Consider the following 19,135-nt stretch of genomic DNA (forward strand, 5'->3'; position numbering starts at 1 on the left):
GACCAGTAGCGACAGAGGATCTTGCTTTTCAATCCCAAAATGCTCTTTATTTATTTATTCATTTCTTCTTATTATTTTTCTTCTTCTTTTTGTCTTTCTTTTCATTCACACACCAAAATTAATCACCTGTTTCACTCTATTCAACATGATTTATTTAGCAAGGGAGTATATATGGCACCTCACTTCCGGAGCCACGTCCCCCTGAGTGAAACTCTTCACTCGACACTGAACAAGAAAAAAAAAACAAAAAACACTTGAATAAAAAGAAATGTGATATCTGCTACATATTGTAGGTCCTGCACCCACTTGGGGGTTACCTAAATCCTAGGATCCTCTGCGGGGACCGACCCTGGATCAAGTCCCTGACTTGAAATTTGATGACCCACTTAACTGTTCACAGTATTGGCCAAAATAATTTAAAGGATCACTTTCTGGTGTCTGTCAGCGAAGGAGGAAAAACAGTAAAACTGTTTACTGTTAGTCAAAGTTCCCAAACTTTCAAGAGCCCTCCTTGTCCAGAATCGATTTACCTGGCAGCACTCAGGTTAGGAATACCTTCTCGTTGCCAGATTGTAGTGGAAATTCTTTTATAAAGCAGAGAACAGTTGTTTTAGTCTTTCTTTGTGCTTTCATATCGTGATATGGAAAAAGCAGTCCAGCAACATTGTCAAAGTTGCTGTAAAAAAATCTTCACTACTTATACCTTCTGGTTACGTATCATTACATATCATTTGGCTTGGTTATATTCATAATGGTTGAAGCTGTTGCTGAACAAAAAATAAAGTCTTCTTGTCTCCATTTTAGGTCATAAGATGCAAACTGGTGAGTGTAACAGGTTAAATAAGAACTCATCAACTCTCTTCACGTGCATGAACCTGTTTCTTAAAATCAACCGTTTTTGCCCAACTAGAAACAAAACAAAATAGAACCAGGACATTGTGGGATTGTTTTGGTTCTCTGCTCTCCAACAATCACAGATTTTAACATCCAGAGAAACTCTAATGGACAAAGTATGAATGTGGAATTTAAGTAGTTACATGATTTTAATGATAAATATAAGCAAACATATGATTGTTAGGTGTGAATACGTAATTTCTTTGACAATCTGTAAAGTTAGCTTTGACAAAGCTCCTCTATTTTACTTGGACTTCAGTTTTTACAAGTAAATTTTTGGGTCGCTGTGCCTGCCATCACCTGGGCCACAGCACCCTGGCAGAAGTGTGAGAGCAAAAAAACTAGTGGTTGGCAAAACGTGGAACAAGTTGTTTAGACAGATTTAGAATAAGGTCGATTCCCCGTTCACAGCATATGGTAAAGACGGCAGAGGTCGGACTTGGAAAGATTCCCATCTATATGACCTTTAAGTGATCGTGCCAGTGGGAAAGTAAGTGAACAGGGGAGTTAAGTGAACTAAAGTTACAGTTCTTTGAGTCTACATCAAAAGATAACTATTAAACTGTTAATTCAACAAAACATGCTCAGTTTTATGACAGGCATGAATTGGTTTTCTGGTTAAAAATCATGTATGGTAAAAGTAATATTAAATATTGATTTTACAACAGCCATTTTCCAGATACTTTCATGTTATTTACTAGATATTATGAGTTGGCTGTTGTCTAGTAGAAGTTGTAGTAAGTTGTATCTACAGTAAATATCATTTGACATGAATACGGCATAAAATAACATGGCTCATGGATCATAGGCCTCAGTGAACATGTGGTTGAGCAACATATCAATATTATATCGATGTTGTGATATGAGACTGGGTATCATCTGGGGTTTTGGATATCATAACATGATATATGTCTTTTCTTGTTTTTATAGGCTGCATTACACTAAAGGGATGCTGTTTTATGAATGTAGATGGACGTAGTTGTTCTGTTATTTGCCTCTACCTGCTTGGTCATCGTATCCACATTACTGATGATTGCTTATCAAAGTCTTATTGTGCAAATATTTTGTGAATATACTTAGTCATTCTTACAATATCGTCATAATACTGATGTAAAGGTATTCAGTCCAAAATATTGTGATATCTGATTTCGTCCATATCGCCCTGCCCTAGAGGTAACATAGAGCTGAAGGAACATGGGGCTGAGGGATCGTTGCTCTGCTCCCGCTTTAAGCAGCTCTGATCAGTTTGTTTTGAGTTATTTGTTATTTATGTTTAATGTGCTGAGGCAGACCACAATACTACAAACAGCATAGTCAAAATGGCTTTGTATCAAAACCCCTGCTAACATTAATAATGTTGCCTTGCCAAGATATAGAGCTTTAGGACAAGGAATTTGTTCCCCAGCTTACTTATCACCTCTATTTTTAAAGATTTATTTGTTTATTTATTTTTATTTTCTTATTTATTTGATCACATTACTAGAGAGATACAACAAAAGCAGCAAACGGCTCATCTTGGAAATAAACCTGGGTTACTGCGGTAAGGACATTGCCTTGATAAGGTACGGACTCATTGTTGCCATGTTGGCTTATAATAAGCAGACATAGCTGCTTATAAATATTGGTAGTCACATGTTGCCCTTTTATGTTTTCATTCATTCATTTATTTATTTATTTATTTTAACATCTATAGTGTAGTCGCTTAGTTGGGCTTGCATCTTGTGTGTGAGTGTGTGTGTGTGTGTATGTGTGCGATTTGTATTATGGAGGAACAGAGCTGATGACAAGATGAAGAGGACAAGGACAGTTTTTTTTTCTTTCCATACATTGATTGAGATGGCCAGTCAAAGTCCCACAGACAGTGTGAGTAGAATCCTTTTGTCACGATTAGCAGGACAGAGTTGCATAGAAAAAAGGCCAACCAGTTATCTTTGTGTTGCATTCATTGATATCATTACTTGGCCAGTTCGCTAGACGCAGCTTCACTTTCATTCTTATTGATTCGTTTGTTTTTAGTTGACTAGTTGGTTTTGTTCAACTTGCGAGTTATTTTTGAAATATTTGCTCATGAAATCCAGATTAAATTTATATGTTTTCATAGATAAATTGAGCAAGTGGCCTCTTGCTCTTACATTGTAGTAGATAAGGTTGCCTGTTTTGGCTTTTTTTATTATTTTAAATGAGAATGAAGTCACTTCTTTTGGTCTTGTTTCTATAGACCTGGCTGCTTGTTTCTCTTGTGAGATCTGGCAACACTGCACGTGCTCTATCAGGTGAGCCACTGGTGCATCCCCCTCTTGCTTTATTTTACTTAGGGCTTTTATAGCCAATAGTAAAAAACATAAAAGTAATTGTCTAAGGAATGCCCAACCTTAAATCCTGTTGATTTACTGAGCTAAGATTTGGAACCAGATAATGTGATTTCTGTTTTACCAAGATGCAGAAATAGTTTGTTATCAGAGAACCTAACAGTTTACATTTTGTAATTCCACATGTTATGCTATTTGAACAGCTGTTTTGCGTTTTTTCCATACCAGAATCACTCAGTCATCAGCATGTAAAAATATGGTAAGAACAGGGTGTTTTTAAATAATTTCTTTACAGTAAAAAGAAGAGCTGACCCAAGGTGCTTTGCTGTGGTGCCAAATGTTTTGTTTTGCCATAAACATCAACTATCTGTGTCCAACCCATCAGACAGGACTGCACCCACGTAAGAGCTAGTCAGCTAAAACAGTAGCCTTTAATTTATCAAGTAATCGCGCATTGTCCACAGTATCAAAGAAAAAAAAAAACAGAATAAAAAACTGAAAAATAGAACATAAGAACATATATAAAAATGAGCATAGTATAATCATATGCACCCATAATTTTCAGCACCAGAACATGTCAAATAGAGTTTATGAATTAAGTATGGGGAATGTGTGTTTATTAGGTTGTGCTAAATGACAGCACTAGAACATACGGAGACAAAGAAATAAATAATGCAAAGTATCTACAATATGAAAATGTGTGCATAAAAACATTTAAAAATGTGTGGTGTAAAATAGGTATGAAAATAAAATATCAGTATACAGTATATGATACATATAATAATGAGAAGGATATATAAATATGTAGAAATTTACAGCAAAGATAACTGATGTGCAAAATGTGCAGTCTAATTATATCAAGTCTACGGAAGACCACATACACAAGTATCTCGACACATAAAATATAGACCTTGCCACTGTAATCGCTTTACACATATAGGTAACAAATTTACCAAACGGCTTGTATGTGTGCATTCATTGCTGTCTGTTATTTCTGAATGTGCAATGTCCATAGTACATGTGCATTACTCTCTCAGTATCATTATATAGGTAACACTGGTACAGAAAATGGGTTTTATGTGAAAACTCATGCTGAGAATGCACAGAAATGTAGATCATAGTTTAAGCATGTAAGGAAGAATGGCACTAAGAAGTCCCTATGGTTTAAGCCATAGTCTGTGAACCCTATAGTGTCTGGTTGCTTTGAAACTCAGAGATTTTTTTTCAAGGCTTTGGCCGCATTTTTTGCTACAATGAGGAGGAGGTGGAACACATACATTGTAAAGGATTCACTGTTTATATAAGTCGAAGGCCAGTTTCTATAGAAGTAGGCTTACTGAAGAATGCTGGGAGCAGAATTCGTTCAAAGTCTGCTGAATTGCCTGCAGTTAAATGCAGAACAGTCCATATATTCATTTGCTGGTCTGTTGCTAGCTAAACTAGCATAGACAATCAGTTATATGCATAAGAAAAATGACGGTCTTAAAGCAAAACACTGCCGTTACAATAATTTCAGGACACAATGAAAGCACATTCACTGTCATTTGAAATTGCCCCCAATCAGAAATGGATATGGGACCTGACAGTCACTAGGCATACACTTTCTGACACAATCCAGTGTCATATCCTTTTAATTGTACAATTATTTTAAAAATACCATAAGATGATACTTTGGATGAAGTAAAAAATAGGCTACGACTTTCTCTAAAATAAATAAATTTATATTTTTAGCGAGACGTCGGTTCGAGGTCCTATTTACTTCCATGGAGGTGGGCAGAGTTTCAAGTAATTCTGGAGCCAGCCACTAGATGGCATCAGAGGAACTATCTCTGCCAACACCGAGGCATTGGTTTCCAAACTCACCTGTGGCTTTGGCTGCTTGGTTTAAACATAAGAATGCAAAATAGCAGCATGAGATGGTTTGTACAGAGAGGGCAAGCACCCTGTGTTGGCAGCCTGCTAGTTGTTTGAAGCTAGGGCCGTTTAAGGTATACATTATACATTATACAGTATTTGGTGTGCAATGCTGCCGCTGGCACAGAAAAGTGACTTAAGATCACCTTGAGGGGAAGCAGGGAAGGTTAAAGGTTCTCCATTGGTTCATCGGCTCACAGTAGTCGTGGTGCGAGGGTTTGTCTCAAATGGAGTTCAGTTTAGTCCTAATCACTCTCTCTGCTAGACACCCTGGATGCCAGCAGAGCCTTGTTTCCCATGTTGTTTATCCTGTCCGCTTCTCCCACCTGGATATTGCTTCCCAAACACAGCACTGCAAAGACCAGTATTCTGGACACAGCAAATTGATACATGTGGAGTAGTCCTGCATATTTTAGATGGCACGTGCATTGTAAGCACCCTGGGGCTGATGCCATCAGAGCCCACTGGTTTGACGATTGTGGAGCCCACTGCTACCGTCAGCTCCCTTCTCAGCCGGGTATCTGAGAGGGAGCTGTTGTGTTGTCTCCTGGAATGAACATCACACATCCCACTGAAGAATTATAAATAAATACATAATATACATTATGATTAGAATTGCAACACCGACTCAGCCTTCCTGCCAAGACAAAGACATTTCTCTCTGGCAAATAAATGGATGGCACTACCTACATTGCCTGGATAAATAAAGGGGCTGGTTTTAAAGCCCAGCACCAGGCAGAAACTACTGGCAGCCAGCATACAGCTCTACCAAGCCTTCCTGTGGTGAGGTTCTCTATTGCCTTGAAATCCTGCCGACTGTTTTTTTTTTTTTTTTTTTTTTCCTTTTTTTTCTGTAGCAAGCTGGTGTGGACCCCTCCTGGGTATCCTTTCTTCTACACTGTGTGCTGTCTAAAAGAGCAGAAATGCCATAAAACTAAAAGAGCAAAATATTATTTTAGAGCAGGATAAAATTGATCCAGCTCAAAAGATGCGTAATGAGATCCCACAATTTTTTGTGTCGACAAGCTTTCTTTGTGTTTGCTCCTGTGTGTGTTCAAATCCCACTCATGCCGTGCTATTACATATTTCTGTTATATATCTCCTCTGTTTGTTCTGGCTGTCTTGCCTGTGACTCACTACTGTCTTGAAAACAGCTGCAAAGCTTACGATGAATTGTAAGTCCAGGGAAGTAGCAGTTGGTTAGTAGATTTTTTGTCTGCTACCAAACATAAGTTTGCGTTATGGTCAAGAAGAGTCTTTACATATAACGCTATAAAGTTTGCTTGTCTGTCCTGGAAATGTGCTTTTAAAGCTCTAAGTGTGTTGGTGTTTTGAAGTGATACATTGCTTTAATACATTGGTGAGTGCCTCATCACAAACTCGCCAGTGAGTTGTCAACATTCTTGTTTTGGTTAGTTTTGGCTTCCTTGTTTCTCAGTTGCCACCAAAACTTTGTTTAAGCAGTACTTTTCCAACAGGACACATTAACTCATTTCCACAGCTCAGCCCTCATTCTTACTCCTTTACAAATGATAACCCTCCAGCTACAACACCCAATCTAACAACTGCTTTGTAGAAAGTACAAATCATCCTCCCCCTTCTTCTTCTTCTTCTTTTTTATTTCATGTGTCAGCCTCGCCGGCTCATTTTTACGCTGGCAGTGTTACACCAGCTCTGACAGCCTGCTCAGATATTTCTGCTAAATTATAGTAACCCACCATATTACCATGTGATTGGCTGATTGTAAATTGTTTCAGTTTTTTTTTTTTTCTTTTGCCGTTTGGGTGTCCACCTGCATTCCTCATGAAGCACATTATCAGGGAAATTTAAGACCCCTCTCCCCCCTCACTACCACCACCACCGCCACTCAACAGTGAAACCACCGGTGTTTTGAAAACCCTTTCTGTGGTATTACAGCAGTGATGCCTTGTTTTCATAGATGGCTAACTTAGAGTTTCCAACATTGTTTGTGAGCCTAGAGGTCAGTCAGGCACTGGCTCTAAATATACTTACCTAATTAGTTGTTATGTTTTTTTATGTCAGAGGAAATCTAATTATTTTATTAGGGAGGCTGGGGAGCTTTTAGTTGGTAAACATGTAAATAATACTTTATCTCACCCAACACCCCCAAATTTCAGTAGTACTGAGGAGTTAAAAGTAGTCTAAAAACATCCTCTGCACAGTGGGTGCTAGTTTTTGGCTGGCTTGAAAAACATACCCACTTGATGTCTAATCTTGCCTGCATTGATCAGACCCCCCTCCTCGTGTGCATGAGGCTTCCAGGCTCAGCGGGCAACCATAGCCTAGCTGTTGAACCAGGCTGGGCTTTCACTTTTACTCAAGAAGTAAGTGAGGCAAAAGTATAAATCCAAAGAAGACGCAAGCCGTTTCAAATGACCTCTCAACCAAGCTGTATCCACATAGGACTGTTGTCTCAACACGAGGTTGCCAATAATTCAGGCAGCGTCTGTTCTGCTTGAAAGCTGCAGCTAGATCATGGAGTATCTGCTTGCTGCCTATTTGCACTGCAGCTGTCCATTTAAAATGCCGCCTGTCTGATGTTAAGAGATGAAAGATACAGTACCGAGGTAACAGAGTATCGCCATTAATCACTTCATAGCTGAACTGTATCATGGCATTTCACGATTAACAGGAATCACATGTTTTAAAGACTTGACTGGCCCTGTCACACTCTCATAAGTGCTAAAAGCAATGACAGAATACAGTGGACTCACATTCCCCAATGTGAGGTTATCTGATTTCAGAGTGTTTATTCATTGCAGTTTCCCTCCCCAGAGATTGCACGTGTTATATCAGGACACTAATGATTTATTTTGTTTGCAATATCATATTGGGAGGTTGCTTTATAATTCATGATTGAGGTGACCTGCTATCCATGGGAAAACCAGCAGCCCCGACTTCAAACAATCTAGCCTCAGCTCAACATCTGGTCTACTAGGAAACATTGCCTTTGTTAGTAAGGTGATATAAATTGATGTGGCAGATAAAAGCCTCTGTACATTACACTTCTAACTGAGGTGGTATTGAACTACTCTTGGTGTGTTTCCATGCAGGCTTTTTTTATTTGGCCTCAGTTGCAAAGGCTATGAACAGCTGAATAGAAATACACCATTCTTTCCTTTGTTAAGGTGTTTAGCTATGCTGTTTTATGTGGTGATTTTAACAAGTGAGGGCTCATACTTCATGCTTCACTGGCCGTAGGGGTCTTGAGGGGTTTTCAAATTTTCTCAATCGATGGGTTTTCTGGAGTGTGCTAATTTCTTTAAAGGCATTTTCTTTGTTGTGATTTTTATGGTGTAAAAATCTTGGAGATATCTTCCTCTGCTGTAAGTACTCTCATCCTCGTTATCTGGTCTCAGTTCTTTGATTTAATATGTCAGACTATAAGCACTAATTTGAATCTACCTTTATTACTCAAAAATCCTGATGTCCGTACATGTGAAAATGGAAAGGCAATTTTTATCTTCACGATAAAGTTTAATTAAGGGTGAACATACTGCTGATATTGCTGATTAAATTGATTTCTGTTAAATATCAAAATTTAACCCCCAAAATATAAAAAAATGTCTTAAATGAATGAAGTTTTTATTTATTTATTTTGTTTATATGTAACATTTTGCTATATTATTGATATTCTAGTCAGTAACTTCGGTTACAATTGCTTTCATGGAATCATCCATCTGTTTAATTGCGCTGGCTAAATGTGATGACAGTTTTATTGATGGGGCAACTTAATTCCAACAGCTGATAAGGCTGGATCAAGGGGTTGGGGAGAGTGGGAATGAATTGTAATGTGTACTCTGTTACGCCTTTAATTTGTCTTTTTCAGGTGTTCTTCATCCTTCACTAATAGAGTGCTCCCCTTTGTCTCGACAACCCCACCATACCCTTTCTCCTTTTCATACAACACTTTCATTTCTCACTGGTAATCTCTTCAACCTAAGCCCTTTAAGTCGCCATTAAAGCTCCATTCATTCTTCCATAACGATCAGATTCATCCCAGTCCATTTTACCTCCCAGGTTTGAGATTTGCACAGGATTTAGGGCTTGGAAATCAATTTGCTTGCTCTTGGATGTCAAGTAATCCTTTTTGGAGATATGATAGTGCTACCTGGTTGTGATTTATGTCCTACATGTTAACTGAAAGCAAATGTTTCACCTTTGTTGAGGTTCAAAGGGAAAGGTGTGCACAGTCACATGGGGTTATCCTTTGTCTAGATTCAGAGGTGAAGATATGCCAATAGCACAGGTGTTAATCATCGAATAAAAAAGCCTCTTTCTTTCCCAGTGATTTTAAACTTATATTTAATAGCCTCTGTGAAAGTGACATGCAGTGGCAGCTTGAAACACCTGTTTCACACCAAGAAATCTACAAATTGAATATTGTAGTATTGATGCTTTAGCTGATAGAACCAGGCATGGTGCTTCACCTTCCACATTCAACATCTTTAACATCATAACACAAAAAACTTTTTCCAGCTGGCACCTTAGTGGATGCAAATTATATCTGACTGTTACACTGGATCCCTCCCAAGTAAATGCATAAAGTTAATTGCCATACAGGAGGGGGGAAGTAATTTGTCCTACTTCCCAAGCTGCTACGGGTTGTTTTATTGTATATGACAGTGTCCACGAGGCTGTGACTTTTGGAAGGTGTAAAGGCCGTTTTATTGGAAGACCATAAATCTCTGCAACCCAATCTGGACACATGCTAGCACTATTTTAACAAGCTATGCAGATTATTTCTGAACAAGCTCTCCTATAAAGGATTTCATACATTCAGCACAAAGTAATAGCAGAGTCAGAGTTTTCTCAGTCAGCTTATCACCAGATGGACAAATAATTAAGAAATAAATTGAAAATGTTAAATTTGAATTTGCTGCATTCGTAATAGGAATAGGATCTTGGCAAATTCTCTTTGCGTCATCATGAGACATACAATATTTACAATACACAGATTGGCACTGCAAATGAGCTAATGTGTGGTACACATGGACACATTATGTAACATATGGTGCGTGCAACACCAAACACAAATGGGACTGTGCAGGTTTTTATGGTTTCTGTACAGGCAACCAGCTCAACATGCTTATTATTCTAGGGGTGGTACATGACTTTGGACAACTCTTGGAGGTTTTATTGAATAATGTGATGAAGCTTGAAATAGATGCCACAGATTTTGTTAATGAGAGTGACTGGTTCTAATTCTGTAACTGTAAAACAGAAGGTGAAGATGCTCAGGATCTGTAAAAAAAAAAAAAAAAAAAAAAAAGTGTGAAGTGATTTGTTAAAGGTATATGCTCCACATTAATTTGATGTGCTGTTTTTTTAATATTGTGTTTGCATTCCTTGTTAGGTTGTTAGATTGTCTGTTGCAGTAAGCATTTGTATTTACCATTTGTAATGACCTCTTGAGTTAACGCCGATTATTTGTAAGGATCTTACTGACCCAGAGTTTATTTTTAATTATTTTCCTTTTTCTTAGTGTTGAAACAAATGACTGTCCAAGCATCACCCAGCAAAAGATTTAACAGTTTCAATATTTTATGTTTCGCATGCCCTGAGAGCGTGATCTGCAGCTTTTATGACTGCATACTGTGGGGTACTGCGTGAAATGTGAAGGGCACGAGGTTGCCCCCCTGCGTTTTGGAATTTTTTAAATGCAGTGATAATGTTGCCAAGTGCTTTCTTTTGGACTAAATTATCATCAGTTAATGTAAAAGAAGTAACTCTGATATTTTTTTTGTTGATGAGTAGGAATTCTTTTGCTCATTTGTTTTCCATGATCACATCTTCTTAGAGAGGTAGTTAGTTAGATATATGTAAACATTTAACTGTGCATCAATAATTAAGTTATGTGCACAGACTTTGATTTAGGTTCAGATACTTGCTGAGGAAAAGAGTCTCTTTTCAAATTATGCAGAGGGAAATAGACTACAGTCCACAGAGAGCCATTCATTAACATCTGGAGCAATTTACAAGACATCTTGAAATTTATGGCTTTTTATTTGTATTAAGTAAAGGCCCGTATAAAGCCCATATAACTGGCATTTTTTACGATCCTCCTCAGAAAAGATGTCCATGATATTTACGAGGCCAGCCTTGCTGTGCCAGGGATGAATGATAGATGCATTGTTTACTTATTTATTCATTTATTTATAGAGTACCGGTTGTAGCATTTGCTGGTGGTGTAGCCCAATGGGTCTTAAAATCCATTACATAGCATATAAGCACAGCTTCATCCTTAGAGAGAATATGCAGCATGCTTAGCTGTACACAAACAGGGCAGTGGGCTGACATGGCATCTGAGTTTTATTAAAGACGTGTCTTTTGGGGAGCTTAAAAGAAATGAACATGGATGGCTCTGCTCTTTTTTGTTTCAGTGGCTGACACCTTATTGCTGCTGTTTTCTAAAGTGATGATGCACTCCTCCAAAGCCTGTAATCTGTTTGATCTGTTTCGTAGGTGATCCTCATGTTGACAAAATACTATGACTTCAACTCTGGCAGAGTAACGGAGAGTTCTTTGTGGAGGTAAGGTCTCCTGCTGCTCTGGAGTTACCGCTTGTATTACCCTCCATGTATGACAATATGTAAGCAATAGTAAAACAAATAGACGCTGCATTTGCCATGTTGTAGCTTAGATTGTGACTGCTGACTGAACGATTCACAAATGGTCAATTTATTGTTTTGGTGAACATGCTTGAAAATAACAGATGGCATGATAAAAGCCTAGGAATACACAAATATTTGCTTTGTAATATTGAAAGTATATCTGACAAAATATTTACCAAACCATTTTATGCCGCCTTGTGTCTGAAATGCCACTAACGAACTGAGTCTGACATCTCCGATATGTTTTGGTGACAAAAAGTGTTGTAGCATGTAAACCTCCAAAATGTCAGCACTTCAGGAACCGAGAAGAGCAGTCATGTTTTCAAACTAATCGCTGTGCATTTTTGAGTTTATCTAATTGGCTTGGATGGGGGCTCATATTAAGGGATTGTAAAATATCACCTAACAGCGACAGTATAACAACAACATATCCTAACAATAAGGCACAATGTAATGGATCCCTCACCAAGCGTGCCACACAGGGTATTCATATTTATTCTGGTAATTAAAAATATCTCCATTCATCTAGCAAATTACTTCATGACTTTTGCTGTTCCAATTTTCTGCTCACCTGATATGCTTAATGATACTATCAGCATTTTAACTAGTTAGGTATTATTTCATTCTGCTTTACTTTCCACCACAACCTGTGCTGTTTATCCTCTAATTGAATTTTAGGTCAACTGATTATGGGACAACGTATGAGAAGCTTAATGAAAAAGTGGGGCCAAAAACGATACTGAGCTACTTATATGTGAGTCCGAACAACAAAAGAAAGGTAAATTTCCATATACATAATATGAACGCATGGCCTGTTCTGTTCACATCGAATTAACAGTAGATATAAGATGTGGCTTTGTGGAAGCAGCTCCCTGATTAGCTATCCATGTATTCTTTTTTGCACAATGTTTTGCTAATGTTTCATTTTCACAATTTTGAATGGCAATATTTTGCTTTTTCTTGCTCACGCTACAGTGGGCCTGCTTTCATTTTAAGCCGCTTGCTTGTGAAAAGAAGTGCTCCATGCCCCACAGATGCCTACACTCCTTGTCTGTTCTAACAGTAAATTGCACAAGCACACCTAAACCCTGTGGAATAGATGCTGTCACGGTGGGCCACTGATCCACCCGTCTCCTTTCTCGTCTCGTCTCAGATCATGTTACTGACCGACCCGGAGGTGGAGAGCAGCCTGCTCATTAGCCTTGACGAGGGGGCGTCCTATCAGAAACACAGCTTAGCCTTTGATATCCTCAGCCTGCTTTTCCACCCTGAGCAAGAGGACTGGATCCTGGCTTACAGCCACGACCAAAAGGTAATGTGCTGCAGTCAAGTGGAATGAAATAACTAGAACAAAACAAAAAGTGTGACAAAATAACAGCTCCCGGTAAGAATAAGCTGTTTTGCGAAATTAACAGCATATTTTTATTTTGTGAACTACTTTGCTCTCTAGATACTTTGATTAGTGTATTACATTGTTACATATTTTAACACATCTAGTGGGTCCTTACTGAAATGAATGGCTCACACACAATAAATGTTCCATAAGACAGGCTGTTGTCATGGTCGAAAGCCCTTACCTTTTTTTTTTTTATAGAGGTTGGCTTTTAGGACATGGTCTTCATGAGCAGAGACATCTGCCACTTAAGCTGAGGCTGCAGCTGCCAAGACAGAGGCAGCTAATCACCTGTTCCCCTGAACAAGCCATAAGGTCTGGCTGCAGACTCCAACTTTGAATGAACGTGTCCTAGACAACACAGGAGAAAGTTGACAGGGGAGACACGCCTCAAATGACGCACAGGCCCACACATACACTCTCATTTGCACACATGCACAGGTGTCCGCACACTGCTACATACAAACACGCGCACGCACACACAAAATTGCAAGCACAAACAAACACACACACTCGCACACACACACTTCATTACTCTCAGTGAGAACCCTGCTGTCTGCTTTACTCAACACTACAGACATCAAACTTGGCCTCCCTAGCCTGCTATTGGAAGACTTGATTTTCAGCGAGAAAAACAGTCAAGGGCTGGAAAGTGAGATAAATGGTGCAGAGGGGGAGATGAAAGCTTGGTTGAGAGCCATCGATGGGTCAAAATAAAGATGCTCTGGAAAAGTTTGCCCTCAGGCTATTCTGTATGTCTTTGTGAAGTAAAGTGGCATCTGTTTTTCTCTTTTATGGTTGCTTGATTTAAATTAATCTTACTTTGGTTCATTTTCCATTTATTGATTGCCTGTCATGTCTTAAAAATTGTAAGCTCCTAGATGAACCAAAATTATGTCAGTAATCCTTGTAAAGCTTGGAGCTTAAGAGGCATGGCTGTTCGATCATTATGGGAAGATAACATGCCTTTCGAGCGCTTGGACAGAAGTCCAACTTTGCAGTAAAAGGGAGTCTAATATCTATAGGGAAAAAGATTACGACAACCGTGAAGTGAGACATTTTATAATGCCAATTAAGCAGGAATCCTGCTGAGATACAGTAGGCAGGAGAGAGGTGCCCAAGAAACATGAAGTCACACGGTCTTGTATGTCCAATTTTCACCCTCTGTCTCCAGTAGCATCACAAATGGTAAACACCTCTGTTTACCTTTGGATTCAAAAGCCTTGCTTCAAAGCGTGCTTACATCTTCTCAGCTGTATTCCTGAATTTCTAGTTATGTAGAAATGGGCTCAGTCAAAACATTATTCAGCTTATTATCAACTTGGCACAACAATGTGTCAGAATTGACAGCTACCCGATAACACTGTTGGATATAAGATCAGCAAAGAATTTTCCTGGATATTGTGTTTGACAAATGATTTTCTTTTAACACATCTCATTAATGCATTCTTTTCATTTTTCAGCTCTACGTCTCTGTTGAATTTGGTAGGAGGTGGCAGCTTGTGCATGACAATGTCGTCCCCAACAGATTCTATTGGTGAGATCAGCAATCAATCACCGGCAAACACACCGTCTGTCTTTCTGGGCCTGAGAGACATGCTGAATCGTTACCAAATATTTTAATATCCTCCATCAGTATTGTCAGTAATAGATAAGGGTAGAGCAGTTGCACATTAGTAAGTGAAGTTTTCTGTGTTTTTCGGTTTAACAAATGGTTATGTAGTGGTGAAATACATTCACTCTGCATATGTACATGGTACATAAAGTATGTGAGATGAATTCTACTGCACATGCTCAACATTGGTTTCTTACGGATAATACATAACTCATTTAACAAGTAACTCATTCAATTTGACTAGTTTCTTTGACTGGTTAATAGTACAACCTAACCAAAAATGAAGGTTATCTTGTAGTTCAATTTGTGCTTATTAACCACTGTGATATCAATAGATTGATAGATAGATAGACAGATAGACTGATAGGTATTTTGAGTCTGAAACTGATCAGAAAATTGTTTAGCATCTGAAATTGGTGACATGAATCGTGATGTCTATTAAAAGCTCACCTTGAATAAATAAAATGCCTTGCCATGTTGAGCAGGAAATTACACATTTTCATCACACTCCCTTTCCGTGAATGTCAAGCTAGATTTCTGTGTAGGCACATCCTGTGTTGGTAAATAATGGATTATTTTCCTTTTTAGTTAACATAATGTTGTAAGGATCTACTTTTCAAATACTATTTAATATTTGATTTATTGAATGCCGTCTGCTCATGAAATATGGAAATGATCCCAACACCCACTATAGTGGCTGTGTGGATACCAAAACGTATTACATATCCAAACATATCCATCAGTTGTTCATTCATTTTGTATGATATTTGAAGTATATTGCACAATAGTGGAACTGAAACATCTGCTAGTGAGAGAGCTTTGGGATGTTCTGGGTGTTCCTCCAAGCGTTTTAAGCTTATTAGGTACTGAGTGGAGGTTCAGGAATAATGACCCAGGATAAATGCTTAATTTATGTTGATAGAGCCGTTGATAGCACTTGGCTGAAACTCTTTCCACACACTTCTCCCTGGAATTAAAACATATTAAAAAGGATAAATAGTATAGAACCATAGATTAATCATGGAGGTTAAAATGGCATATACATAATGATATACATATCTTTGATATACATCTACGCATTTGTCATAGGTCTGGGAAATATGACCTGAAGCCAGCAACACCACAGTCAGTTATTTAAATGATCGTGACTAGTTTATGCTTTGTTGTTGACATGATGTACAAACTTTTTTCTTTATTTCTTTGTCCAGCTGTTGGAACCGTGACAGTTAATTCTATTACAATATCAATGTCACCATCACAAATATCCAGTTAAGCTTTCACTAATTTCTCAAACTTTGACACCAGAGAGCAGCTGATGGCAAACTAGACTCACACAATGCACAGGAGGCAGTTTAAGATTCCAATAAAAACAGTGTTGGCCTCTTGCTTAAAAAGGCTGGTATTTTTACCCTCAAAGAGAAGGTAGGATATATGAACACTCATTTCCTTTGGGCTTTAAGGAGAAAAGTATAACTCGCTTCAGTAGTGGCTAAAATATATCTCCTCATTTCAGCTGCTTACTGTGGCACACTTGGAGTAAAGCTCATATACTGTTAGCTTGCAGCATTTACTCCAGAGAACAACTCAGCTCAAGCTATAAGCATTTTATCAAAATGAAATCACCTGCATGATGCCCACCCACAGAAAAGAGTCCTAATGCTGGTGTTGAGTATTCTTACAAGTGTTTGCTGTAACCCCTTAGCAATATACTCATTATAACAGTGTCAACAAGAAGGGATCTGAAATGGTGTCAGAGATTGCATAAATGACCAATAAGAAAACAATATTTTTGCAGTGGTGTTGTCTAATATTCTAGGGATTGATGTTTCAAGGAAGTGAAACATGCCAGAAAAGCCTCTCCACTGCCCTATACCGTCAGAGCAAATAATTATGGTAGTGTTTCAATTACTTCAACAACAACCTAAATGTGGATGCCTTATCTAACAAATCTGACAAACATGATTTACAAAAATGTTAGCACACAACCTCGGCAGACATGGTGGCATGCTCCTTAACCATAGGGGTACGCACAGTGTAGCATAGAGGGGGTCTATTTAAGAGCAAGCCCTGCTGTTCGCTGATAGAATGGGATGAAGTATTTGACAGAAAGTCCATTAAAAGAGATGGAGCTGGGAGGCAATTACAGAGTGCTGAGGGAAGCAGGATAGGGCCTTTTTTATTATAGTTCAGACACAGTATGGAAAATGAGAAGAAGCCCATCCTCTGCCACAACAGCTGCTATTAATACAACAAGTGGTCACTCCTGTCGCTTGGCACTTAACAGCTATCATCAAGAATCTATTGGAAATGAATGAAATGGATAAATATATCTTTACAGAGTGCAGTGCAGGTCAAGTGCCAGATAGGACAGTGTTGTTTTTATTGGGGAATGTTGCATTATTGCTATGAGAAATGTAATGAAATTTGCATGTTTTCTTGGCAAATGAAAAAATAAATCACAAATATTATTCTTTGCTCCCTTAAAAAATTTTAAATGTTAATAGAAAAATTTAAATGGTCAGTTTTGCAAAAGCAATTACTATGTGGATACTTTTCCATATTTTTAATATTTTTTTTCTGTTGTTTGTTTTGTTGTGGTCTCTTTGATATGTAAAACATAAAGATTCTGTTGGCTTGTGTGGAAATCAGATTCACGTTAAAGCACAATAGAAATGTCGATATTTCTAAAATGATTGTCATGTTGTTACAGGTCCAAACTGGGTTTAGACAAAGAGCAAGGCATGATCCACCTGGAGATTAGTGTGTCTGATGGACGTAAGTAAACACATGACATAGTAATTGCATCATAATATTTTGTCTAAAATAATTGAAATACAAGAAAAAAGTTCAGCACCTGACAAAATCAGATAAAGGTTCACCACGTCATTTGTAATGTGCAATGTGTTATATTTTGTTGGTTGTGATGGTTTTTGATATTCACTATTGAAACAAGGCAAGATGACAAATCAAATTGCAATTTGTGCTTGTGCCAGGCTTTTTGATTTCCAAAGTTTAATATCAAAGGATGTGTGAGAGGTGACAGCTTTTTTCAGTGCACTTACCAGAACTCTCTTCTCTATCCGAATTGGCTGCATGGAGACTCTTCATACGATTACGCTAATTCATTTTTCAAGGGCCAGGCTGTGACTTGGCTCTTTTCTTGGCCACAGTGCAGAGAGGGGCACTTCCATAAGGCCTCCTGTGTTAATGCCCTGTCCCTAGAGAGACTGGCTCATTTGGCTGATGCTAACACATTGGGACAGCTCTCTCTACTTTATCTATTAGTGAGAACAAGAATTGGCCTCCAAAAATTTGCCTGTAGGGCTCACTTATACCATCAGCATAAGTAATTCTAAACCTTGATCGAGGACTACTGAAGGTTGTTTGTTTTTCCTCTTTGTTACATTTTTAGTGCTCATTTCATGCTTACCCACAGGGTCACAGTACATAACGTGTAAACTGCAGAACTGCTCTGATGCAAACAAGGGCAAGCCTTTCCCGGGATTTATCATCCCTGATTCCCTGGTGGTTCAGGATGAATACGTTTTCATCCAGGTGGGTTTTTATTGCAAGGTCTGGCTTCATTAAAAGACAATTAAAAGCTGTAAAACCACTGCATTGAATCGCATCTTAATGTACAGTCCTGTTTTTCATTAACTAAAGGGGGCCATTATCCTGGGAATGGATGGCATCAAACTGAATTCACATTGTTGTGTATTGTATGACTTCTACCATACTGTGCCACAATGCACAACATCCTAATTAGCAGTAAACCAAACCCAGAGTCCTCTTATCCATTGTCGTTTCATATGTTTGATACATGCCGTTAGCTATCAGTGTACACGATGAACTATATAAGCATTTATGTGATGTGCGATGAATTGCAAATCACTCTATATTGCTTCTCTAGGTGCCAATGGGTGGTCACTCTGTCCATTATGTGTCCTATAAAAGAAATGCTTTCTACCCAATGAAGCTTCCCAAGTACACTCTGCCAAAGGTAAGGTTATTGAAAGGTTGCATTGCTTGCTGTGTTGAATATATACAATAGAACAAGTGGGAAAATAAGTGCAACATTAACTATAATTTGCAACACTCGATTTACTCCCTCAGGCTTCATTGTGGTTTCATGATGCTGACGCACTGTGGATGACAATTGTTTTACAAATCACTTTAAGTAGGGCTGCCCCCAACGCTGAATGAATTCTTAGTCATCTAATAGTTATAGGGTTTGCTAATTAATCTGTTAAAATAGTTTTTTAAACTCCATTATTATCATCCTGAAAATTGATCCAATTATGCTAAATAATTTTCTTAGATCTTCTGTTTATCAAAGACCCACAGATATGCTTTAGTCAGCATGCCTTTACTGTGT

General features: G+C 38.3%; 1 protein-coding gene across 1 annotated transcript in view; it reads left to right on the top strand.

The window, feature by feature from the left end:
- Positions 1-19,135, top strand: part of LOC115372472 (VPS10 domain-containing receptor SorCS1-like) — a 41,251-nt gene that overhangs the window by 3,651 nt on the left and 18,465 nt on the right. The window contains exons 2-8 of the mRNA XM_030070399.1: positions 11,604-11,671; positions 12,431-12,530; positions 12,906-13,064; positions 14,609-14,682; positions 17,471-17,535; positions 18,197-18,315; positions 18,671-18,760. Coding sequence (XP_029926259.1) covers positions 11,604-11,671; positions 12,431-12,530; positions 12,906-13,064; positions 14,609-14,682; positions 17,471-17,535; positions 18,197-18,315; positions 18,671-18,760 — 675 coding nt within the window. The remainder of the gene's footprint in view (positions 1-11,603; positions 11,672-12,430; positions 12,531-12,905; positions 13,065-14,608; positions 14,683-17,470; positions 17,536-18,196; positions 18,316-18,670; positions 18,761-19,135) is intronic.

The sequence above is a fragment of the Myripristis murdjan genome, chromosome 15 (genome assembly GCF_902150065.1).
Source record: "Myripristis murdjan chromosome 15, fMyrMur1.1, whole genome shotgun sequence".
In the NCBI taxonomy this organism is placed as follows: domain Eukaryota; kingdom Metazoa; phylum Chordata; class Actinopteri; order Holocentriformes; family Holocentridae; genus Myripristis; species Myripristis murdjan.